This window comes from Rhea americana, unplaced genomic scaffold (assembly GCF_003343005.1).
Source record: "Rhea americana isolate MKP2758 unplaced genomic scaffold, rheAme1 scaffold_165, whole genome shotgun sequence".
In the NCBI taxonomy this organism is placed as follows: Eukaryota; Metazoa; Chordata; class Aves; order Rheiformes; family Rheidae; genus Rhea; species Rhea americana.
The window spans coordinates 459,980-486,298 of NW_028185761.1; the positions used below are offsets into that span (position 1 = coordinate 459,980).

General features: G+C 47.6%; 2 protein-coding genes across 2 annotated transcripts in view; both read right to left on the minus strand.

Annotated features, from left to right (window-relative positions):
• The window catches only part of CAPN5 (calpain 5), a 69,581-nt gene that overhangs the window by 14,455 nt on the left and 28,807 nt on the right, over window positions 1–26,319 (minus strand). Inside the window, exon 3 of the mRNA XM_085300540.1 lies at window positions 11,940–12,071. Coding sequence (XP_085156666.1) covers window positions 11,940–12,071 — 132 coding nt within the window. The remainder of the gene's footprint in view (window positions 1–11,939; window positions 12,072–26,319) is intronic.
• OMP (olfactory marker protein) lies at window positions 5,473–6,118 on the minus strand. The gene has a single exon (XM_085300522.1). It carries the CDS (start codon window positions 5,950–5,952, stop codon window positions 5,473–5,475), a length of 480 nt encoding a protein of 159 aa, XP_085156648.1. The 5' UTR covers window positions 5,953–6,118.

The following is a 26,319-nucleotide window of genomic DNA, read 5'->3' on the forward strand; positions in this document are numbered from 1 at the left end:
TCTAGGAGGATGTTATGGGAGACAGTGTCAAAAGCCTTGCTGAAGTCAAGGTACGCAACGTCCACTGCTCTCCCCTCATCTACCCAGCCAGTCATGCCATCATCAGAGAAGGCTATCAGACTGGTTAAGCAGGATTTCCCCTTGGTGAATCCATGCTGGCTACTCCTGRTCACCTTCTTTTCCTCCATATACTTAGAGATGACATCCAGAATGAGCTGTTCCATCAMCTTTGCAGGGATGGAGGTGAGGCTAACTGGCCTATAGTTTCCTGGGTCCTCTTTCTTSCCCTTTTTGAAGACTGGAGTGAATATGTGACAGGAAAAACAAGGAAGACCATGGGGGAGATGGACTGGCTTATAGCCTCTCTGGGCTGTATTTTGGTGTTAGTTCTTCCAAAGCAGACTAGATTAACATCTCCCAGAGCAGTTTAGCCTTTGTCTTGTCTTGGAGGATGAATTATAGGATAGGATCTCTCACAGCTCTCTTCCCATGAAAACTTTATTCTTGTTCTGTGTTTTATAATTTTACCCTAGACATCTGATGCTGCCTACTGATACAGAGCATTCCTTTGTCTGCCTTGGAATAGCTGTTCTTATGATCATACTTCTGTGCATTTTATTGTCCAAAGGATAGAAAAGGCCATCTTCYTTGAGCCTCTTGCTTGATTCTGGTGTGACTGGACTGGTCCAAGAACAAATGGTGTATTCATCTACCTGGTGGTAATGAACACAGAACAGGCCCTCTGCATACATCTACTCTAGTAAATAAAAGTGGGAGAAAACAAGATCTCCATCACAGGGTCTGTGGTCACGCACAGTCCAGAATTGTTAGGTCGGTCCCTTTCTCTTCTCCAACTAGATTCCTCACTGAGGGTTTAGGATAGGATAGGACACAGTAATATTGCATGGAAAGAGACTCTTCATAAAGTCTCACGCCATGATGAGCCTGYACTGGGCTTTGGCTCTTGTACAGCTGTCCAAGTCTCATCCTTTGCTTTGGCTGTTTTTGATCTCAAAGCCATAACTCATGCTCAGCCCTCTTTCTGCAGAACCTCCTGATTCCTCAGGATCTAGTCCAGGGTTTTTACCACTCCTAGGAATAAAGGACATCATTGAAATATTAATGATGCCATCAGCTCCATCCCTTGTGAGCTCATTGGCCTTCTTGAGTTAGCTGGATCAATAGAAACAGAGCAGACAGCCACGGAAGAGAGGTATTTTTTGGAGAGTTTGGTGATTTCCAGGAGTGCTAATAAAGATGTGCCAGACTCCCTCTGGGATAGTGCCAGGGAAGGATCAGACAGCCTCCATATGTCCCCACCAATTCCTTCCTGACTGGAACTCATGCTAATGAATTGTCATAGAAGACCATTGTGTTAACCAATTCACTATTATTGTGGGCTTAGAAATGATTAYRGCATTGATTAAGAAATGATTATGGCATTGATTAAAGACAGCTTCTCAATCAGAGTGTGTAGCTATTGTTTCCCGCTGGCTGATTCTTGCTGTTACCATCAGGGTGGTAGGAGAAATTGGCACCCCACAGGTCTCGCTCTGTCCCTTCATTTGGGGACAGTGCTGAAAACACCCTCTGCCAGCAAAGGCAGCAGTAACTGGCATTTGCCTTCACACAGAGCAGGATCCAGACACTGGAGGCAGCTTTATCTACATGCTTAAACATTGACCCCAGGGGAAAGAGAGCAAGGTGTAAGCTGATACATTCTCTTCCTCCCATAGATTTCCCTGAATAGTAGTGAAGTCTTGAGGACATCTTGATCAGCAGCCACAAGAGAGAGGATGTGGATAGTACAAAGGGTAGGTGATGGGACCTCAGGGCTGCTGCTTTCACACTTACTCATTAATTATTAGTGTTACACAGCACAGAGGCCCTGAGCAAGGTCTCTGCCATGCTGCATGTCCTCAGTCRCCTAGGGGGACCATCCTAGCCCCTAGAACTCATAGTCCGAACAGACTCTTTGAGACTCATTTTGCCCTCCTCTGCTAAACTAGAGGCAATTTTGGCTGAATGGTTTCAGCTTGCAAGGCCAAATGGTCTTGCTGCAGTTACTGTGCTGTAGATAAAGCCTGAGGGCAACAGAGCTTGTGGCCAAGAAATCAAGCAAACACCACCTCCACCAGCCCTTTACTAACAAGCAGGTGGCAGCAGAGAGGGTGAGCAGCAGGCACTGGCAGATTCATATTGAACAGGCCATGGAGGGAAAATGCTAGTAAAGGTGAAACAGTATTTATTTAAATGCACTGAAAGGGGACAAGCCTAAAGGGAAATGGTTATTTAAGAGTTGTATATGTCATCCTCAGTTTGAGGGTAGATATTTAGCTATGGAAATTCAGAGGGTGACAGAAAGAAACAGCTCTGCCTCCCTCCTCAGCATCACTCTGGAAGAAGCCTGCTGCCTCTGAGCATCCTATCCAGGGGCATGGATTGCTCCTGCTGTCATCTCTGGCCCAGGTGTCTGTGATTAGGGATGGCTGTCCTGGCATGGCAGGGGACAGGTGAAAGCTCTGGATGTGGTGCTTATGAGGACACCATCCTCAGGACAATCACACTTCAAGGCATATAGTGTGACTGCTGCCTCGCGTCACAACTCCTGCCTGTGACCAGACATGGCATGGATCTGTGTGCCCTGAAGAATTAACTTTGGGCACATCTACTGATCCCAGCAGTGTGCTGAAGCTCAGATCCCTTCCAGAAGTCCTTCTCACTGGTGCTGGAAATCATGCCCTGGGCAACCCATCCCAGGGTCCTACAGCGTCCAGGACTCGACTTGGCTGTTTGATGCTTAGGCAATGCAAACAAGATCTCCTTATTCACAGAACTGTGCTACTTTTTGCATAGGGGCTGCTAAAATCTAGAGCTGTAACACTCTTTTCTAGCACAAACAAAGAAAGAGTTCCGAGAAAGGTAAATTGAGAGCTCAGAAATACGAGGTTCCAGATCTAATCTGCAACTAAGTTAGTTTAAGACTTTTTTATTTTTCTTAACACTGTCTAATTAAGAGAAAATGTATCTCTGACTATGGAGAAATGGTCCCAAGAGGAAATAGGAACTGGTAGATGCTGATTTCTCCAAGTAAGGGCTCTTCCACTGGGAACTCGCCAACACAGGAAGGGATTGGGTGGGGGGGAAGGAGGCAAAGACAGTGCCAATCTGCTGAACCACACATAAAAACTGGGGTGAAGTTCCCCTAGGAGCTGGGCTAAGGTGGTGCATCTCAAAGCCTTTACAAGATGCTGACATTGTGTGGGGAGAATTTCATTTACTAGTATATAACAGCTCCTCTGTTGGAGAAATAACAGTGCACTCCACTCATTTTCCACTCCCAGCTCTGACAGAAGGGTGAGATACACTTGAGAATCATCACCCCTCCTCTTCCCAACTTTAAAATCCTCTCCACAAACCACACAAATGGATAAATGCTCTCCACATCAAAAGAAAAGAGGATAATATTAATTTTATCCTCTATTTTATTGTTAATAGGAGAAGAGTGCTCAAAAATGACTTGAAAAATGGTTGGTTCTGCTTTACTGTGTGCAAGATTGGGGCAATTCCTCCCCCACCCCCCCAAAAAAAAGCATCAAGTAGACATGCACAGCCTCAGTTCTTAAGGGGAATCATGCTGATTAGGCTTTTATTGAGTGTGGTACATCAGTACCCAGCAAGGTACTTGCAGTAGGAAGTCTACCCAAGCTACAAGCAACACAGTAATGTCATTGTGAGACCTGGCATGCAAAAGCCCTTTTGGAGACTGACAGCGACTCCTGCTATTGGATCAAATGTTGTTTGTAGTCAGGAGCTCTGCCCTGGCATGTACTTAGAGAGGTCTTCTGTGGGAAAGTCTGCTGGGATACCAGAACTGGATTTGGCCCCCAGTGAGTCCATGTCATGGCCAAGCAGGAATGGATCCAATTTTCTCTCTGTTTACTGGGTCCTGCATTACTCGAGCTCTAAATGAAAACAGATACTACCTTCTCCAGCAGTACCCATGCAAGCTTGGTGCTTGCTGAGCTTTGTCTGCAGGCAAGACTCAAAGCTCCCACCATCAAGCGAGTAAATAGTTGATCTTCCTGCTTGCCCTTTCCTCTCTGCCTGGCATAGCTTGTGCATATCATCTTATATATGCCAAGCAGGCTGGGAAGGCATGTAGTCTGCATCTCTGGAGGCTCTGAAGAAGAGGTCTGACAACTCTCTGGAGTGGTTCATGCAAGTCAGTAGGCCATGAGAATGAAGGGACTTCGTCCTGGTTTCCCTTCACTGCCTTCTCYGTACACAGTCCACTAAACCCACCGTCCATAGGTTGAGGGATCCAACACTTGAGTGCAATCCTAACAAGCAGCTTCACCAAAGTATTTCCACTTGCTGGTGGAGGAAAACGGGAAGTCCAAATTTATTCACAGGAACAAGCCAGGCAAAAAACATCCTCATGCTGCTAACTTGCAAAGATAGTGGCTCCCTGATTCACTGCTCCGGACACCAGACACAGCTTCCTGCCTGAAAACAGGCGTTTGAGGGGGTTCAGTAGATAGCAGAGAAAGGTTCTTGCTCTGTGGTCTGTAAAGTGTCTACTGTGGGGGAATCACCACAGACTCAGACCCACAAGCCTTCTCAGAGCTGCTGTCTCATTTGCCCAGCTCTGCAAACAGATGGATGCCTGCTCCAACTCATCTCAGTACCAAAAATCTCCAGGCAGCATGAGGTGAGCAACAGGCTGGAGTACAACTCCCTACACTAACCCCCAGCAAGAACCACTTGCAGCTGCCAGGAAAATCGGATGCCAACCTCCTTGAGCTACCTTGTCCAGCCAGTTCGCAATCTGCAGAACACAGCATATCGGAAGGTACTTTAGCTTCACGGCAGCACGAACAACCCAGGGACCTGGCCTTCAGAGACACCGCAGCCACAGTCACAACTGGAGTTACTGCACCTGCAAACATTTATCTTTGCAAGGGCAAGCACAGCATCTCTCAYAAGCTCCTCTTTCGAATGGCTAGCCTAGAAATTGGAAGCTAGTGCTCTCTCCAGGTCACCTGTCTTGTTTCTAGGGTGGAAATTTCTGATTTTTACGTTAGGCTTTTGATATCCAGATACCTGGCTGGAGGGATCAGGACAGCCTCACCATTTCCATGCCAGCAAGATCCTGGCAGTCAGACCTGCTATTTCCCTGTTGAATTCACAAGCATGCAGTTCTATGCTCTAAGCAATTACAGTAACAAGCCCTCACGGCCCATTCTTCCTCCTCCCCATCATTCAGATAGAGGACAGTGTGTTAGGGGAAAGTTTCAAAGCGGGGAGGTGGCGAAGGCTTCTCCAGAACTGCTGTGAAGCTGTTTGCCACTTTCTTGCAGTGCTGTCCCTTGATGAAGAACTACATAAAAATGACCAAGAACTGAACTAAGAGAAATAAAAATGAAAACAAAAACATAGCTAGAGCAAGATGGGCTTARCAAGAGGGGATCAGGCTTTAAACACGACAGAGCCCTTCAGCTGAGCTGGTTCAAGGCCGTCGGCGAAAGCGAGGAGGAAATACATCACCTTGCGGATCTTGGCTAACTCCACTAGCCGCTCCCCAAATTCCTGGGCATCTGCCTCATTGCACTCCACATGCTTGGCCCCTGGCTTTTTCCAGAAGATGCCTACTGGCTCCAGTAGCTGCCGGTTCATAAGATGAGTGAGATCAGGAGTCCAGTGCTGGGAAGTTCCAGTCACTGTGACCTTCCCAGATCTCTCCAGCTGTATCTCCCAGCGGAGGAAGCACAAGTTCTGCTGTTGTATGAAATTCACTCGGTAGATGTGCTCATTGGGGCGCAGCAGCTTCTCCCCATCCTGGGGCTTCTCATTTTTCTGCTGTAGACTCTGGACTCTCAGTCGCATGCACCGGGTGAGCTGGTCATCTCGGATGAAGGGCACCTTGAGCTCTCCTGCCTTGGCTGCCATCGCCTTGGCTTCTCTGCTGCTAGATCCTCAGCAATATTTGGTTCTCAAATAAGCCACTCCGGGGTAATAAGCCACCAAGCCCCCAGTGCTGGTGCCCCCTCTCCACGGTCCCAGCAGTGCTAGGCAACCCGGGCTGGTGACGCAAAGCACCCTCCGTGGCTTCCTTTGGGTGCGCTCTCGTCTTGTTTGCAGATTAGGAACTGATTGTGCTGCTGTGCACAGTAATCTGTGGGGAAGGGAGGTCTGATGTCAGCCTCCCTGGCAACCTCCCTGACAACTGCTCCCAGGCCAGCAGGAGCATGGTTCATCATACCGAAACGAAGGTGCTTGCAGCCTGGTCACCATCTTACGGGGCTCAGTTGCAGAGGCTTTCTCTAGATGTAGACTCATAGGATAACTAAAGGTGTCAGGAGCCCCTGCAGGGGTCTGGTCCAACCCTCTGCTCAAAGCAGGACTTAATTCAATGCTAACTGAGGTTGCTCTGAGCTTTGTCCAGTCAAGCTTTGAATATATCCATGAATGGAGAGCCCATAGCTTCTCTGGGCTCATGTTCCAGTTTGTTTGACCACCCTTATGATGAAGATATTTTTCCCCCTTTATATCTAGTCAGAATTGCCGATGTTGCAGCTTTTGTTGTTGACTTTTGTCCTCACTTCAAGAAGATTTTAGCTCTGTCTTTTCTGTACCCCTCCTATTAGGGAGTTGTAGACAGCAATGAGATTCCCTTTCACCTTCCCTTCTCCTGGTTGCACAAACCCAGCTCTCAGCCTCTCCTTGCATAAACTGTCCTCCAGGCCCTGACCACCTTGGTGGCCTTTGTTGGATTCACTCTAGTCTGTCACTGGCTTTTACTGGGGACTGCAAAACTGGATACAGCGCCCAGTCAGGGACTCACAAATGCCAAGCAGAGGGGGGGAATCATCTCCCTTGTCTTGCTGGATGYATTTTTGCTGATTTGTCCAATTGTGTCACGGATCTTCATCTCTGCAAGGGCACATATTTGATTCACGGTCAACTTGTCCATCAGGGCCATCAGTCCATTTCTGCATGGTGCTTTTGGCCGGAGTCACGCCCTAGACTGCTGCTGTAATAGCAAGAAGCCACAGAGGATGCTCATGGGTCTGCCTGCCATTGAACAGACTTGCCAAAGTCTGAAAAGATGTTCACATATGGACTTCACCTTAGCACTCCTTGGGTTTTTAAAGTTAAAATGCATTCATGTGTCTGATTCTATGATTCTATGATCTCTAGAGATCTTTTTGAGTTGAGCTGCATGTGTCAGTATCACATGGACCTTGCATGGATGGCCTCAGCTCTTTTACCTACTATCCCCTGCATTGCCTAAATGTGGTGGCAGTAGAAGAAGCAATGTTCTTGCATCTGATGATGAACAATCTGTGGTGGGGGAGTAGCTGCCACATGCTATGTGATGTTACTCCCCTGCTCTGCTGAGGCACAAATCAGCCTTCAGGACCTCTGCAGAGAGTAATATTTGACACTAGGCTTTGGAAGAGCTATGCAAAATGGACTTTGGGATGTGAATGTCCTCAGAATACTCTGCTCATGGTGTCCCATTCAAGACAGGCCTGCACTCTTGAAAGGGACTGAAGGGAAAGAAGACCAGGCTAAGCAGTGGAGACGCAAGGCTGACTGTATCACTTAGTTTCAGAGACTGGTTCCTGTCTCTCTTTTATTGAGTGGTACCAATGAAGCCTGTAGGAGTTGCTGGAAATGGCCTAACTGTCCCACTCCCAGGGACTTAATTTCTTTACATAAGATCTAGATACCTCTGAAGTGCCACAAAGAGGGTGTTACAGAGAAAGCTCAAATGTAAAGCCAAGGAGGGGTAGCCAAGTCTCAAATAATTAGAAAATGGCTCTAAATTTTCACTACCAGTCCCTCACTCCCATTTGGTGACTCAGATACCAAAGATTTAATGCCAACATCATCTCCTCACAGCAGCTGAAAGACATGCAGTCATAGGAAAAATACGGCTCAGAAGAGACAAGGACTGCCACTTGCCTCAGCTTCCCTAGCTCCACATCCACAGCTCAGGGGAAGCATTGAAGCGATGTGCAATGCATGCTGTGCCAGAAAACTTGGTGTTGAAAGCTRCTTCCTAATTACATCCAGAACAAGCCTTCTGAGGAAGGAGGAGGGAGCTTTAGACCAAGGTAGAAGAAAGAGTGTGAATAAAATCCATCTCTTGTGGTACACAACAATGTGCTACTCCATCCTATCTCCCTGAAGGACGTCTCTCTTCCCACACTTGCTCACCTCCATGGCAGAGAGACTGCTTTGCGGTGCACAATGGAGGAAGGGACRCACAGAACCTAATTTACACTGTGATGTAACTTGGTATTAAATTTTTTAGGATCAATGGGAAACTGGGGCCAAGATCCCTATGCTGATATTTCAGCAATACTAACAGGCACATAGAATCATAGAATCAGTAAGGTTGGAAGGGACCTCTGGAGATCATCTAGTCCAATTTCCCTGCTCAAGCAGAGTCACCTACAGCATGGTAGACAGGGTTGCATCCAGGCGGGCCTTGAAGATCTCCAGAGAAGGAGACTCCACAACCTCTCTGGGCAACCTGGTCCAGGGCTCCATCACTCTCACAGGGAAGAAATTCCCCCTCACGGTCAGGCAGAACTGCCTGTGCTTCAATTTCTGCCCATTGCCTCTTGTCCTGTCACACGGGACAACTGAAAAGAGTTTGTCCTCGTTCCCTTGACACCCTCCCTTCAGGTACTTGTACACATTGATCAGATCCCCCCTCACTCTTCTCTTCCCCASGCTGAACAGGCCCAGTTCTCGCAGCCGTTCCTCATAGGGCAGGTGCTCCAGCCCTCGGATCATCATCGTAGCCCTACGCTAGACTCTCTCCAGTAGCTCCATGTCTCTCTTGTCCTGGGGAGCCCAGAACTGGACACAGGACTCGAGATGAGGCCTCCCCAGGGCTGAGGACAGGGGCAGGATCACCTCCCTCCACCTCCTRCCAACACTCTTCCCAATGCAGCCCAGCAGACCAGTGGCCTTCTTGGCCACAAGGGCACATTGCTGGCTCACGGTCAACTTGTCATACACGAGCACTCCCAGGTCCTTCTCTGCAGAGYTGCTCTCCACAAGGGCAGACCTCAGCTTGGACTGGTTGGTGCCCAGGGTTACTTTTCCCTAGGTGCAGGACTCTGCACTTGCCCTTGTTGAACCTCAGGAGGTTCCTCTCTGCTCAACTCTCCAGCCTGTCCAGGTATCTGCCTGAACACCAGCCCTCGGGTGTATCAGCCACTCCTCCCAGCTTGGCATCATCAGCAGACTTGCTGAGGAGGCACTCTGTCCCATCATCCAGGTCATTGATGAAGAAGTTGAACAGGGTGGGACCCAGGACTGAGCCCTGGGGGATACCACTAGCCACAGGCCTCCAACTGGACTCCAYGCCACTGACGACAACCCTCTGAGCTCTGCCTTTCAGCCAGTTCTCAATCCACCTCACTGTCCACTCGTCTAACCCACACTTGCTGAGCTTCTCTAGGAGGATGTTACGGGAGACAGTGTTAAAAGTCTTGCTGAAGTCAAGGCTTCCAGAATAAGCTGTTCCATCAGCCTTACCTCTGTCCCTGGTAAAGCAATGGAACAGCTCATTCTGAATGTCATCTCTAAGTATATGGAGGAAAAGAAGGTGATCAGAAGTAGCCAGCATGGATTCACCAAGGGGAAATCCTGCTTAATCAATCTGATAGCCTTCTAGGATGGAATTACTGGCTGGGTAGATGAGGGCAGAGCAGTGGATGTTGTGYACCTTGACTTCAGCAAGGCTTTTGACACTGTCTCCCATAACATCCTCCTAGATAAGCATCATCTTTCATTTCATTCTGGAATCTGAATCAGAGACATATTGGTGTCTACTGATGGTTTAAGAACCTAGTGTTCTGCTGTCTTGTCTGTTACCATGATTATCACTTTTATCGGAGTATTGATCAGTTAGGAGCAGAAGTTTGTCTTTGTAGGCACTAGGTCCCATCCCTTAAGAAGTGTTTGATCCCCGGGCTCCACAGGTCACGCCAACAGTGTGGAGAGGCCCAAAGGCCACAGAGAAATGGTATCTCAGCAATGGCATTGCAACTACACATGCAGCTGTAGCAGGGAGCAAGAGGCCCATTACTTCTGGGCTAGTGAAAGACTTCAAGATCCTTGGCAGGAATCATGCTCCAAACAAGGCATATCTCTCAGAGCTGATGCCCTTGGACCTAGGAGTTAGTCTGTGCACTTGATTTCTCCTGTTTCGAAAGTTGCTGTTGCAGTATATAGCCACGCTCACCCCTTGCAGAGTACTGTTTGTCACAAGCTCTCAAAGAGAACATTGCTCTCTTTTTTACAGACGGGAAGCTGAGGCACAGAGATATTTCCTGAGGTTCCACCATGCTCATTGGAGAGGTGGGGCACAGACTGCAATCCCAGTCTGAGCCCATGAGAGGGACTAACCATTGGAGAGTGCCTCCAAGAAATTCTGCCTCCAACTCTTCACAGCTGGACATCATCCCAGGAGAGMTATTTTTAACCAAATGCATGTTAATGGGCTCCGCAGAGGGGTAAGTGGGTGAAACTTGCTCATGTGATAAACACAGGCTGGTCAACACAATTTGTGCAGTAGACAGGGCTGTTAGTAAWGGTCCCATCTAATCTAGAGGTCTCCAAAAATAGGTGTGTGCTGCTTGACTATAGCCATAGGATGAGTACTGCAGCAATCTGAACATAGCTAGAAAGGAAGGCTTGGGAAGAGGATTGTAGCTTTTGCTTTTGCCTGAAAACAAGCATTTCCAAAAAAGAGAGGGATTCAGGAGAYAGGTAAAGAAGAGCCTGTTAAGGGCATGGAAAATGAGAAGTCACAAACACCTACAGCAAAATTACCAAGGGAGGAAAAGCAGTGCAGCTGGCAAACTGAAATAATGAGGTCTCCAAAGGGACCCAGCTTCTGTTTGACTGGCATTTCCCAGGGCAGGGCTAGAAGTGAATGGTGAGCAGGGAAGACAACCCACACTCTTCCTCTTGGGAGACTGCAAGGTGGAGGAACAAGCCAAACAACACCATGGACAACCCTGGGAACAAGAACCATGACAGTCACAGCAGCCACRGAGGGTGCCTTACTGATTATCCAGAAGCCAAAAACTTCTTTTCTCATGTAAGGAAGAGACTCAATTCTAATAGAAAACAGGGATGCTGCAACAAACACAAATTCCTAAGGCTGAGCTTAGTGTTTATGATCACAGAAAACACATACTGCAGAGGCTGGATGTATCACAGCACATAGAGCCAATGAAAGGGCTGAGGTGGGAGGGAATATTTGGACCCTCTGGTATGTTGCAGTAGGAGGCTGTGGGTGAAGCTTTCTGGTCAGTGACAGAAAGGTCATGGAGCTGCATGGTTCCCGTGGACCCTAYGCTCAAAGGAAGAGTCTCTCATGTGGTAGGCAATCCAGCCACGAGCTGACCAGCCAAAGACTTTTGCTTTGGGGAAGCAGTACCTTGGGAGAGATGCTTATACCCTTGAACTGCCCTACCTGTCTGAGTGCATGGTGTCACATTGCTGAGATGGGCACACAACAAGCAGAGAGAAAGAGAGGAAAGAGAGAGAGAGAGAGAGAGAACACCATGGGAACTAGGGAAATGGGGCCGAGCACTGCAGCTGAGCATCCTCAACTTTTTTTTTTTTAGGTTATTCTGGAGTGAGGAGAGTCAGATCTGAAGGAGTAGCATGAGGCTTGGTTCATTTGGTTAAAATGAGAGAGGCCAAGAGTTTGGCTTGAGTGTGATGAGGCTACAGTCACACCAAATGATTTCTCCTCAAAATACAGTCATTCAAGGGAGGTTATACRCATGTGAATAGCTTCTTAGGATCTGAGGTATCCCAGGAAAACAACAGTTTATGAGCTGCACAAACACAACACAAGGCCAAGGTGCTGAAGGCAGGCACAGGAAACTGCTTACCTTCTGCCACAGGGACTCCCGGGATGCCAGGGAGGAGCAGGCAGCCACGAACCAGCAGTTCCCAACCTGGCCCTGGTGTAAGTCATGGGAGCTGATCCCATCCACAAAGAGACGTGGGTCATCGCAGATTTCCTGTGGAACAGGAGAAAACAGACACACTAGGTAAAAGAGGAGTCAGGGGAATCAGCAGCCAGGCTTCCTGGCAAAAGAAAATCTCTCTTCTCCTTAGGTCCCCTTTAAATCCCACCTGCAGCCTTTCTGCTGGCCTGGTTTATCACACCAGTGGCAGAAGGATCCTATCCTGCCTACGGCTCTCCTTGGGACATGCGTAGTAGCATCGCTGCTGGAATGACACCTGTCCAACTCCCCAGGTGGCTATTCAATTCCAGCATCAAAACTGCCTTGCTTGGCTATAATTATCCTCAGTGAAAATGGCACATTATCACATCATTWCAGTCCTTGTGACCCATCTCTTCTYTTAAGTCCATCCTTTGCTGATTGTCATAAGTCCTTCAGTTCTCCCTGTCCTTTGGTTGTTTCATAAGCTTCTCCCCCTCTCTCATTTGCTCTGGGAAATTTCTAGTAAAAAGCATTTGGAGCTGAGAGTATCACCCAAGGCCACAGTCTCCCACACTGGGGTTGTGGATTATACATCCAGAAATTAAATCCTGTGGGAGCAGGGAAAGCCAGGAATTTAGGTGAGGAATYGTAACACTTACTATTGGACAGTTTACCCAGGAAAGCTCAATGCAGATTGAGGGCTCAGTCATGGTTACAAGAAGCCGAGGCCCAAAAGCCAAGCGTGCTCACCCAGGGGGTATAGAGGCTATGTCCTCCAGATCCCACCACAGTGGAGAGAGAACTTCTGGTGAGCCAAAGACTTTGTGGCTGGACCATCAGTATTAAATGTTCACCCTGACACCAGAACAGAGAGAGTAGACTGTGCACAGGCATAATGCAGTAGACCATGAACAGAGAAACCTTGGGTAGGAGAGAGCTAGGAGATGAACTCATCCCCCTGGCCACTTGGACACCAACCACATCGCCTTTCTTCTTCCTGGCTCCTACCAGACTRTTCTCCCTTCTTCCCACTCCCAATTACAGCCTTGCCAAGAAAGCATTTAAATACCAGAGGGTGTCAAGAAAGCTTCGTGTGAAACATTGCTTTTTTTTAATTTTCTTCTGATCAGTCCAGTTTGGAAGGGCATGTCCAGCTGGATGGAGGGAGTGAATGGGACATTGTAAGAGTTGAAAAAAACTCTTCCACTTCGCTATTATATTTAATTTGAAGAGTCAAAGGAAAGGCAGACTTTTCCTTAGACCTGAAACAAGTCCTCCTTTCCTTCTTCCCCTCCATCCCTTAATTTTTCACRTTGACTGCTGCACCCAGAATAACCTTAATAACCTTTTCCCCAACCTTTGCATAGGAATAATTGTGTTTCCTCTATTCATAATAGGGAGGAACAGGATTTACTGCTTCATGAGCACCTTCTGGTATTCCTACCTAATGCTGCCTCCTCTCAGCCAGCACCATACACTGAAAAATTAACATGGGCTCCATCTGGACGCACGCACTACACAGAGGTCAAACATGAGACAGAGAGGACTATTTCACTTCCAGATGTGKGAGTTGTAGGAGGTTAGGATAAGCACTAGAGGGAGGCAGTCTAACAGCCACCAAAGCTAAGAGGCACCTGCACTTTTCAGCATCTCTGAGTGCAAAGAGGGATGGGGGAAGAGCTGTGGTATTTAACTCCTGTTTCATATTGCTGAGGAAGCAGTCAGCAGCAGGGGATGCATCTGCCCCATCTGTTGGCAACAGGACTCTGCAAAATCAGCTCATAGCTGGTGGGAAGAGGCACCATATTTTCCCCATTTGAGGACCATGGCTGCATTTTCTACCCTTGGGTGAATCTGCAGTGTATAAAGGGAGTCATTCAGTGCTTATATAGACAGAGGAGAATAGGAGTGGGGCTAAAGCATGAAAAACCTCTCACTTTACAGAAATTACCTCCAGGTAAAGGGTGTCTGATGCTCAGGGACCTTTTCAAGAGCACAGCCGCAAATTAGCTGTGACTGYCCGCCTCTCACCAGGCAAGAGTTTGCAAATTAAAACTCTGTGATTGCTCATTTTAGGAGAGGGAAGCCCTATGCATTCATCAAAGCAGAACCTATCCTAGCACAGACAAGGGGTGCAGTTAATTAGACTCTGTTCTCTCAGATCCGTGGCAGCACTGAGGGTGCCAAGGCTCATGAAAATGATCATGGCAAGGCAGACTCCCACTGCACAACACGCTCCTCATTTGACTCAACTCCTCAGCCTGCTAATGAAGATGTGTCCCTAGGTGCATATCATCCTTGAAGGATTAATTCAGACAGTTGTCTGGATGCTGCAGTAGTAGTTTCCCATCCAGATGCAAGCTTGAATGTGGAGTTTCAAGGTGCTTTTGGTCTGGCATAACTATGGCTAATGTCACACATTTGCTCTAACATGCAGCAGCCTGTAGACTTTTTAACCCCTTTCTCTAATAATGTTCAATCTGCCCTGACAGATTTCAGCTAAATTGCAAGTCTCGTAGGAGAACAAAGGTCCCTAAATACAACAATCGTCTGCTCTGGCAGAGGGTGATGGCTTCTCCCCTGCCCCCGTGACACTGCATGTCTGGTGCCCATCCGAGGAGATGCATCAGGCCGTGGAGTAGGAGGGATATTTTACACGCTGATCTCCCCAACACCACATACAGGCCTGGCTGGAAGGAGAAATGCAACATGGGCTCTACACATGACTCGGATAAGACTCAAAATGCTCATTGAGTCTTCCCAGCAGTCTGTCCTGAAAGGCAGACAGGGGCTGCCATGCTTCTCAGCATATGGACCGTGTAGCACCTTCAAGCTCCAGGATGTGCTCTGTGCTTGGAGTTCCAGTGGTCCTAAGTGCAGAATAACCAAATAGTTGAGGTTGAAAGAGACCTCTGGAGATCATCTCGTCCAACCCCTCTGCTCAAATAGAGTCAGCTGGAGCAGGTTGCTCAGCATTGTGTCCAGTCATGCTGCAAATATCTGCAAGGATAGAGACACCACAACCTTTCTGGGCAACCTGGTCCAGTGTTCMACTAACCTCACAGTAAAGAAATGTTTTCGTATGTTTAAATGGAATTTCCTGTATTTCAGTTTGTGCGCACTGCCTCTTGTCGTTTCACTGGGCACCACATAGAAGAGGCTGGCTCCATCTTCTTTACACCTTCCCATTCAATATTTATATACACTAATAAGATCTTCGTTCAGTCTTCTCTTTTCCAGGATGAACATCACATTTTCTTGTTTGTCAGATGCTTCAATCCCTTAATCATCTTTGTGGTYCCATCCTGCTCTCACACAGGGGAAGGCAGCAAATACCTCCCTGCTGTAATGCTGTGTAGATGCTCCCATCAGGGCAAGGTTCATCTGTGGGCCAGCTTCCCCATCAAAACCTATCAAGAAGATTTCCTAAATCCCTTAGACTGCAGCTCCCAAATTTTGATTTACTCAGGTTCTGAGTCCAGTCCACGCTGAAGCTGCTCASGTCCCACTCACATAATGTGCCCCAATCCAGGCCGTGTAGCCTTTGACTTGTGTGGCTGCTGTTCCCTGTAGATTCTGCAGTTACTGAAGGAAACAGGAGATGTAGGATCAATGCACTGCTTTGGCGAAGATGTAATTTCGCCCAGGCAGACTGCTTCCATTGTGCACCACACCGAGCGCAGCAGGGCCATGGTGTACAAYGCAGCATGTTCAGGGTGCAAAGAGTCACAATGCACCATGCCCACACCCAGAGCKGGGCGATAAGTTAAAGAAACCAAAGGGAATTAGGTGAAAAACACCAGAAAAGACATTGAATTTTGCCTTGGAGYTGAAAGAGATAAAGGGCTTGTTTCACAGCTAGACTGAATTATAGGGTCCAGAGTTAGTACATGCAGGGAGATGAGAGAAACAGGGGTGGCTGTGGTGTTTGTGGAAGGTCACCACTGTCATAAGTTACTCTCTTGAAGGTTAATTCATACAGAGAGTTTGTTAAATCATGYGAACAATTTATTTAATTAAGTAAGCAGCCACAAGCAAAACAGCGCTGGGCRGCCGGGGAGTCTCAGCTCCGCCARCGGCGCGCGCCTCCYTCACAYACAGTCCCCTYYTTATARTCTGCGTTGTAATCTCCCGGTGCRTCCCGCGCATGKGTGAGTTGCTGGGGGGGGTTGTCTGAAGCTCTCTGGTGGTCGTGGAGAGGAAGGCCGTGGTCTTCTTYTGTCTCTTTATTTTGGTTTGTCTCCTTGTGAGTGATCACAGGGGTTTGCTTATCTGTTGTGTTGACTCCCTTTTGGGATGCTGTTCTGTGAGAAAGTTACAGGCGCCTGCTTATCTTTTCTTTDTCCTTTTACCTTCAAAACCTCTGAGCAGCTTGTTGCTTACTTCAGCTCTTCATAGTCCTGCAAGATAGCTAGGGCCCCGACACTGGTTCCACAAGGGGTCATATAAGCTTTTGTGCTTACCATAATTTATTTGTCTGACACCATGTCTCAACCCTGRTTGTTGTAAAACCTCCTCCTCCCCCTCCATCGGCTTATTCCTCCTTCTAAACAATGAACAAATAGTTACAATTTATTACAACCACTTTGGTTTCATTCTCTCCTCCTGTGCAGGAGACAGAAACTAGGAGAAGAAAATCATTTACCCAGGTGGGGTTCCTCCCAGAAAGCAAACACTATGTCATCTTCCTGGTCCTGCAGGCCTGGGAGAAGACAGAAGCACAGAAATACCCACTCTGGAGGCCTTTGGGGTTCAAATGTCAGCCACCTCAGAGTCAGCTCAAACTGCACCTCAGCACATGAAGTTTCAGTAAATAGTGAGTCCACCCTGTCCTTCCCCTCAGCACAGCTGGCTCCTGAGTTATGGTGCTTCTAGACTGGACACAGATGTTCAACAGGAAGCAATATGCAAGGGGACAGCTGAAAGCTATGGCTGCAAAAAAGAAATCTTTGATGTATTGCTCTCAACTCCATCTTGGCCAAGAGAGCATTATCTGTTCACCCCAAAGGAGAATGTGGCTTGGAACATCTCAAGGAGGCCTAGGCAGTATCAGAGCAGATTTGCCCTTGCTAAGAGGGACTGATGAAGCAGCTAGTGGGCTCCAGGCAAGAAAATATAACTTAGATCTAAGGCCTGTGTGGCTGCTCCTATGGAGAAGGTTGCTCTTGATAACATAAGGAGGGCCAAACGAGTGACTTGAGTTTGTGGTGATTCATATCCTCCTTCCCACATCCTCCCTCCTGTGAGAGATAGAGACAGAATTGGAACGGAGAGCCAGGGCTTGGAAAGAACTTTGAGGTCCCTCTTGAGGAAAAAGCTGATTGCAAAGGTAGCAAGACTGTCTTGGAGGAGCAGAGCGACCATCTGGAATGGATCTGTGCTAGTTCACTCCATCTGGCTCAGGAGTAACCAAAGTCCATTAGGGAAAACAAGACCCAGTCAGTGCAATTACCCTACACTCAGCAGTGTAATTTTGCCTCCCACAGAAAAGCATACAGGCTTTCCCTCCACTCTCTCCTTTAGTACTCTCTCCTTTAGTACTTAAGTACCTCAATACACACATTTTCCTTCCAAATGCAATTAAATCAGAAACAATCATCCTTGCTTTCTCCTCCTTGCCCCATTCCACATACGGTAGTACTGAGCAAATCATCTTCTAATTGGCTTTATAATTGTTGACTGCCTTATTGTAAATATTTCGTGGTGCAGATGTCTGGGCTTCTGATTCACTGGGGATCTGGATCATGTCAAGCCTGGTGCAGGGAGAGAATAAGCTAAGGGGGGAAATAACTATGTGAGATACAACATCTGCTGCATGCTAGGATCATTTTTTGCTAACAAGATTTGGTAAGGAACAGACTAGTCTAATTGCATTGCAGAACCAGGACACAAGAGACTGTCTGTTTTTCAGGAACAATGCTTTTACTCAGACTTGCAAAATCAGCAMGATAATCTATTAGCATGGCTGCGCTTTCACCTCCTCACGGATAACAGAGAATCAAAATGACCATGCATCCTAAATATCGTTCACCCAGCTGAGAGAGTAGAAGTGGCCAAGCACAGAGGACAACAGCGTTGCAATTGCTTTATCAGCTCTGAGTGGCAGATGTGCAGGTTTGAGAGCACAGCAGAGCGATAGGGCCAGAAAGCGGAATTAATCCCTTTGGATACAGCCCTAAGCTTGCAGGAAGCTTCAGGCAGCTTAAGACACAACTGACTCACAAGTCTCTGCACTGCCTTCTTCCTAACATCTGCACCAGGGTGCAGTTTTGCAAAAAGGCAATTACAAAATTTGCTCCAGAGTGATATAGGAAAGAGAAATAGGGGTGAGCTTAGAAACCSAAAGGACTGTGTTTTCAGAGAGATTAACATTTCTTTAATGTCCCAGCTTCATGTGCACCACCAGGTAGGGCTGGTTTGCAGGAGCACTGAATACCTATGCCCTGCAAAGCTGGGTTTTAGGGGTGTTGTATTGCCTCAGGCATCCATAACACCAATCCCCTTCGAATCCACCTTGAATAGCTCAACTTATGTATCTGTTATCAACTCTCACCCCACAAAAAGGGCTTTGCACACTCCACCCACAGCAAACAGGACTTGCTTGTAAAGGGAGGCATCAAAAATATACTCCCCATCAACCACATAACTCTGCTTGTACACCTCAGCGYCAAGCCATAACATTTATTTTGGCAACAGAAAGGGCATGGAGACACCTGCAAACAAGATTTAAATGTTAATTTGCAGGCTTAGCAGCCTTGACAGATTTCTCTGCGGTTTTCTCTTCTGGGGATCCAAAGTACAAATGCAATATAGAAATCTCTGTTAAAGCAATGAAATAGGGAGAGAAACACAATGTCACCTCCCTGGGAGCAGATAGACAGATAGCCAAAGAAATAAAGGATGGGGAGCAAATTGGAACAAGCGCAGAGTTTTTGGACCCTGTGTTCCTGTTTCTCTCACCCACACTCTCCGGGGACACGCTCTTGGAAAGCCTCACTGTTACTTATGGCCAGGACTTCTTTGGTCTCCACCCAGCTAAGATTGATGCAAAGGCCATCACAGCCAGGCTTTTAGCATTTCCATGCACTCAAATGCCACCCTCCCCAGCCTGCGGCTCTGACCGCAAGCTGCTTCTGCTATGTCTGGTAGCAGAGCCGCTGAGGAAAACACTCAACACCTCCTTCCCTTGGGTCCCAGAGGCTAGTACGTGTAGGCAYGGGCTCAAGGGAGCTACAGCAAAGAGGTGCTAAAGTGGAAATGGAAATAAGGTCCTGTGGCTGTTTTAACATCTTGCRATAGATGTACCCCTTCTATTTGCCACAGTGTGAAGTCCATCTCCTCCMAGATCTCTCCATCCTCCATCACACACCACCCTTGACCAAGCCCCCTTGAGACAGCACCAAGGACTCACAGAGCCTCAGTTTGGCAACATTATGGGTTTAAAATACACCCATCYTCCAGTGCTCATTCATATGCTGTGGCGTGCTGTTTCCCCAGGTATGCTAGCACGTATGGTTGCAGGATCTACTCTGAACCAGGCAGGGGACCTGCTCTTGCTGGACACTACATGCACACCTGGGCAGCTTCACAATCATGTTAGCACAAGTGAGAGACCACGCGTCGCAGGCTGGGTGGGAGCTGTGAGCATGGCCACAGCTTGCATCGTGCAGTTGTACCGTTGGGCCCCACCACGGAGGACATGGAGGTGGGAATGTGTTGGTGGGAAAGGAGTGAAAAACCACCTGCTGCAAAAAACCACCAGTGAAACCACACCATTTTRGGAGGAATTACCCAAAAACACCCACTCTGCATGTAGCTATTGTGAAATCCCTGAGTGAGTTGGTGTGGCTATAATTTCGGCTGCACCATTCCTGCCTCCAAGCGACATAATTCAGGTTTGACATAATGTCGACCAAATACTGCCCTGTTTAGTAGTCAGCTGCCTGAATCCCAAATYCTGTGTCTCACTGAAAGCCAATCTTCTAAAAACAGGATTTATGAAACTAAATCACGCAGCTTTTTTTTTTTTTTCAATTATCCTAAGAGCCAAATTAGAGATGGAGAAAGAAAGAACAAAAAGCCACAAAGGAAAATTACCTCCACTGAGCATATCTCTGAGCAAAATCTCCTAAGTACTTTTCCACAGGAATACCTCCCATCCCTCCTTGGATCATTCTGTGCCAGTGCTGGGAACTGCTCCTTTTTTTTCTGTTCATACCTTACTTATAGCATGGCAGTGCCTTGACCCAAGACTGAGACTTCACAGCCCAAATTAATCCATGACTATGTAAACGATGACAAAGAGGTTATCGTGAGTGTGGTCTRCAAAGAAACTACTCTCAACTCACACCTCTCCTGGTTACTGAAACTTTGGGTGTAGCTTTACAAACACAGAAACCTGCTTCATGAGACAGACCTTCCTCTAGAGATGTGGGTACATGAGCACCTCCGGGCTGAGATGGGAGAGGGGACAAAAAGGGGCATTATTCGGAGACAACTATTCATTATTCAGGCACAGGGGAAAAGGCTGCATTCCCATCCCTGCCAAGAGAAGGAAGTGCAGTGAGATTTAGTAGTAGGGTTGACTCAAATAAGGCTGTAAGTGCAGGGCTTTGGCCAGTGCTGGCTGGCACCTCCAATAGGAGTTTTATCAAACAGGATGAAGCCAGTATTTAATATCTACAGTAGGGATCTTCCCACTGAGGCCACAGGCCGAGTTCCTGAAACTAGAACAGTTCAGAGAGCAGTCACACCCAGGCAAGCTTCACCTCTCCTCAGTTAACATCCTTTTCCTCTRCAGCGATTTCCTTCTGACCCGCTCAACATTCCCAATAACGCAGGCAATACACAGCATTTCTGGAGGAGACTCTGAAGCCTTCAGCTCTTGCCAAGCATGCTGCCAGTTTACTGAGACACACACACAAAGACATGGGTATGTTATCAGGAGACAGGAACWTGCACAAGATCTCACAGCGACCGATAGCACAGGCTTGTGGGTCCCTGCATAGACTCACCACATGTTTTACGTGGACTGTACACAAGCTGAACATGCATACGGTTAGACTTTTAGCTAGTTTGTCCAATTATGAAGCACTCTGTTCACATTTTCCATCATTAATGCTTAACCATCTACATCAGTGGTATTTGTATCTACTCACAGTCAAACACCTATAGATAACACGCTAGGCAATGAAGCTTCAAGCATCCACAAACACTCTCCCTTAAAATTGTTTATCTACCCTTTCTTTTCTTTAAAGGGAACTGGGAGGAATATATCACCAGAAGAGGGTTTCTTCCCAAAGATCCATWAAAATATCAAAGATTTAGGACAATCTTTTTGGTGTCTATGTGAAAGAGTGGGTCATCCCCCTSCCCCAAGCTGCAGTTTCCTGTTTGGTCAGCAGAGCTCCTGCTGACCCATTACTGGGCTCATCTATCACCCCAAAGGATGCTTCAGCTCTCCCTTGCTGCTCTGCTTTCTTTGACGGGGTCCTGTAGCAGAAGGTGAAGTCCTCTAGGACAGTGACACTTCTGAGAGCTGAGTGAGTCATCATAAGCCTCAAGGGGTGGGAGAGCAGTCTTAGCTTTCCGTCTGCCCTCCAGGGACMACGCACAGCTGCTAAAGTGCTGATCTCCTTAGCAGTACCTGGGAAGCCAGGGCCAAAAGGAGTGAAGTTAGWGAATGTGGCAAACTCAAGTGAAAGCATCATCTTGGGGTGCTCCTTTTGATCCCCATTTCTATGTAGAAGGATAATCTAAGAGGGACCTATTGGCAGGTTTTCAGAGAGACAAACTTCCAAAAGAGGACATTAAGGGGTCAGCCACTTGCACAACTCAGCACTCTGTCGTGCAGGCTCAGGACCCAGCTAGCTCAACTACTGAGCACCTAGAGTCTGCTCCACAACACTGTCACTGCCTAAAGCCTGCATGAGCACTGCAGCCATCATTCTTTCTCAACGACACTTTTCCATTGCTTTCCTTCCCTGAGTGTCCCAGTGCAGGACAGGCCTTNACTGGACCCCAGGTCCCACCACTGCACGTGGCAGCAAGATAGCAGGGTGGGGGCGAATGGCCGAGAGCCTGGGTAGGGCAGTCAAACAGAGCAGCCTCAGCCAAGGCAATTCATTCACCCATTAAACTGTGTTTCAGCACGCAGAAATCTCGATGACTTGCAGTAGGCACCTTCACTTCAGACAAAAACCCCACCCTACCAACCTTTGCATGAACGACAAGGATCATGAACGACTTCTTGATCCTTGCCAGGCTTTGGGACAGTATTTGCACAGTTTCTGTGCTAATTATGTATGCCAGAAAGCTGCAGAAGAACAACGGTGCCATTCCACTTATTATCAGACAGYGTTGGGGTTTTATTTTAAAATGGGAAGACTTGGAGAATTTAATACTCTGTACAAATCATTCAGACAGTGTCAGTCATTTGGCAGTCAGCAGAGAACAAGCCCTTGCCCTGGGAGGTTTACACAGATAAATGTTAGCTGCATTTATTCATCCCTGGCTGACCCACCAATGTTCCCAGGCCAGAGAGGAGTCCAGTCCCTACTGAGCAAGACAAGAAGAAAAATAATGATGGAGAGAGGGTTTCTGTCCACTTCCTTACARGCACAGATAGCTATCTGCCCTGATCACAGATGCATTGCAGGGCTACCATATATTTAAAATCATTTTTAAGCACAAAATTCCTTTCATGGTTTACTGATCATGCTATGATTATTATTTATTATTATTGAAAAATATTATTGAAATATTTTTGAAGTTTAAAACTTCATTTTTACTGCTTAGTGCTATCTAAGCAGCATGGGTCCTATCTTGCAAGTTCCCCTCACTTACTCTGTCTGCCCTGACTGATTTTATATGGAAATGCTCCCATCCACATCCAGGACTAGAGTAAGATAAGAAAACTTTTAAAGGCTACTCTGACCATGATACGGATTATGCAGGGGTACGGCAGGACAGTGCAACTATTTACTCTGTCCTGGAAGAAGGTGGAGGTAAACTTTGCTGTTGCATTTTAAATAAACACTTCCAGAAGCGGGAAAGGGTTCCCCAAAGAGCAATGCACATGTGCGAGTCCAACACCAGGCTCCGTGCTGTTCTCCATTACAAATGCTGACAAAGAGGGACTGATTTAATCATAGCCTGTAAGAAACCTCCCAGGGAACAGAAACACAAAAGCAAGGTCATCCCAGTACACGTAAGCTGCAAAGGGTGTAAGCTGAAGCTAAATCAATTCAGAGTGAGATGTAAGATGCAAAGTCTGAGTCAGGGACTGGTCTTCAGAGCAAGTCATCCAGAGCTGCAGCGGATTTTCCTTACTTGGAAGTKCTTTAAATAAAACTGGATGTTGCTTAGAGGATGCAATTCAAGTTTAGTTCAATGGAGTGTTAATWCAAGGAATTACCCTCTTGTTACTCAGAAGTCCAGCAGTTCCTTCTGGCCTTTAAATCCACCAAGTCAAGGAAGTGGTTTCTTTTCTGCTCCAGAGCTAGCTGCAGGGCCAGCACGGTTCAGGGTGTTTTTCCACCAACAACACTTCCTCCTTCTCCTTTGTTTAACCACTTCTTGCTGCTGCTGGAGTCAGACCTCCATTTTACTTGGTTTTACTGACCTACTGCCTTCGTGAGAGGACTTCATATGGACTTCAGCTAAACGCATGTGTCAGCAGGACTAAACCACCCTTAACAGGGATGGAGCACCCTCAAATCCCATCCACTCTGAGCGCTCCAGAATTAGAGCTTAGCATTGACCGACACAGTCACGTCGGTCCGTAAGAGCTCCCAAAGGAGTTGTGAGCACTGAGTGCAACGTGCCCTCAAGGAGGACGGCAGCAGCAAGGCAAAGGTTCCCATGAGACCACAGCAGCACAAAACACTGCTTGATTCAGCTTTCTCYTAGCACCTGCTTTGCTTGCTACAGMAAAATCAAAATCAACTCGAGCGTGCAGTCRGTGCTYTGAAAACACCTTATCAGCCACCTGCAAGACACCAAAGAGCACCGGGCCATCAGTTAATCTGAGTGCTTTCACACATGGCTGAAAAGAGGGAGGGGAACAAACCAGAGGCAAGACGGCATCTGCATTCAGGCTCTCTCAGAAGGGCTCACGACGGGAGCGSAGGTAGGCTGGGTGCGAGCAGCTGTGTCTCCATGGCCCCATGGGGGCATCTGCAACTTTGTGCTTCACCGGATACACTCCTCGTCTGCTGGCAGTGCTTGCTAGGAGGGATGTCTGCCCTTCTCTGCCTTCAAAGCATGGGAAACCTGGCTGGATGAGGCCATGAGAGCCAGCAAAAGAGGTCATCTCCTGACATGACTCACAGGYAGTGCAGCACCTCTGAGCCTGCACCAAGGCCAGAAGATGGGGCTGAACCCCAGGCCTGACCAGCTTCCCACCTGCTCCACAGACTGAATGTGGCCCTCCTGCACCCTGGAGCCAATTCTACAGGATTTGCGCTGTTCTCTCCCACCAAGTTCAGAGAGGAGAGAGGACGCTCAGGGCTCATTTCAGAGATGCTTTCTGCTAATACTGTGCTGTTCTCCATTACAAATGCAATGATGGTAATTTCTAGCCACAGAAGAACCGTCACATTAAAATGCAGGCCATGTATTTAATCCACTGATCTTACTGCTGGTTTTGCATTTAAGGCCATGTCCTTCTGATGCTGACTAAAGAGCAGACTCGCTGGCTAACTTCTTATCGAACACTGCAGTGAGCCACACTGATGCTGGGCAGCTTATCACACCGTATCGTCACTGGGGCAAGGAGGGAGAGCGTGTTTGTCCGGAGCCTGGCACTGTGGGACCATGGCCCTGGGAGGACCCGGCGAGATGGCCAGGGTCAGCATCAAGTTCAYTGAGAGCTCTGCAAATAGGCATAAATAATAACAGAAATTAGCCTTGTCCTKCAGAGGTGGGGTGGGGAATCAGCTAGCTTAAAAACAAGAGCAATTCAGAGATGGYGTTAAATGGTGATCAAATCCTTTGCTGGCATTGCTGAATGATACAGATAGATTAACAAGAGAGTGGCTCATAATTCCTAAACTGTGAAACACTAAGGCCTGTATGGACTTTGACTCCTATTACAGTCTGGTGACAGACTCCCAGGAGGAGGAGATGATCCCTCTGTCCACCCAGCAGGACACTGGAGAGGTAGCAGCAATGCTACACGTGAGCACCTCYGACCTCCTCCAGGCAGGACTAGAACTGCTTGACGGTGCAGCTGGCCAAAAATCTTGAAAAATCTAAGCAGAGACTGCCCTTGAATACAGATGCCAGAGGTCAGTATTTCTGCCAGAATAGGGTCCAAGCAGGAGACAAGGACACAGAAGGTTACTGCTCTCTGACTGCTGCCATTTTAATTCCTCCGTATGCCCCAGGTGCCCTCCCATAYGCTCCAGGTGAGCTTTCAGAGCAAAAAACTGCAAGAACTTAACCTCTGACTTTCCCATTATCTTTACCCTTGGCTGCTCTCTGTTTTTGCCAGCTTTCCRTACTGTGCTATACACTGGGGAAAAGACCTTTTAACGCAGAAACTTGCAGGCAGGCAAGTGTTGGTCATGCTTTTAGTAAATTAGTTCATTGACTTCTTTCCCCTTCCAGGAAAACCCCACAGGGACTGATTGTATAATCCTCACTCAGCAAGTGAAAGCAACTAAGTGCTTAGGAGAAAAGGGGATCTGAGATGCTCTCCCATCCTGCCCCAACTCCTTCTGGTTCAAGGACAGCAGTATCAAATCCAGAAGGTAAAGGATCTAATGAACAAAATGGCTATATAGTAGTCAGGGGCTTGCCTCACTTGCCTGTGTAGCAAGAATCTACCTTTGCGGTGTTAATTGTGCTTAACAATTCTTGCAGAGACAGTTCAGCACTTGCAAGCAAACTAGAGGGGGCTATAAAAATACCCCAAAAACATGGTTAGAGGGCAAAACTCTTCTCCTCCAAAAAGAGGAGGGTGTGGTGTTCATCCAAGAGAGTTTCTCTGGTTGTTGCAAGCAACCAGGCTTGAACTCACAGYGCAAAGGTGCAGCTCAGGTTCAACCACTACATGTCACCTTGAGCCACCCAGTCACTGTTACAACAACCTGCCTGGAAACCTTTATGCTTCAACCCAGCCTCTCCCCATTACACCGCCTTGGGTTCACCTGGCACTGCCTTGCTTTGTGCTAGTCAGCGCTGAGCTACTGCTGTGTCCCCTCCAAGCATCTTTGGGATCGCTGTAGGATGCTTTGCCCTTGTCCCAACCACCTTGGAGAAGACCAACGGGTGCTTCTGGAGRGTCCTGCAACGCACTGTTGTGTGGACATGGAAA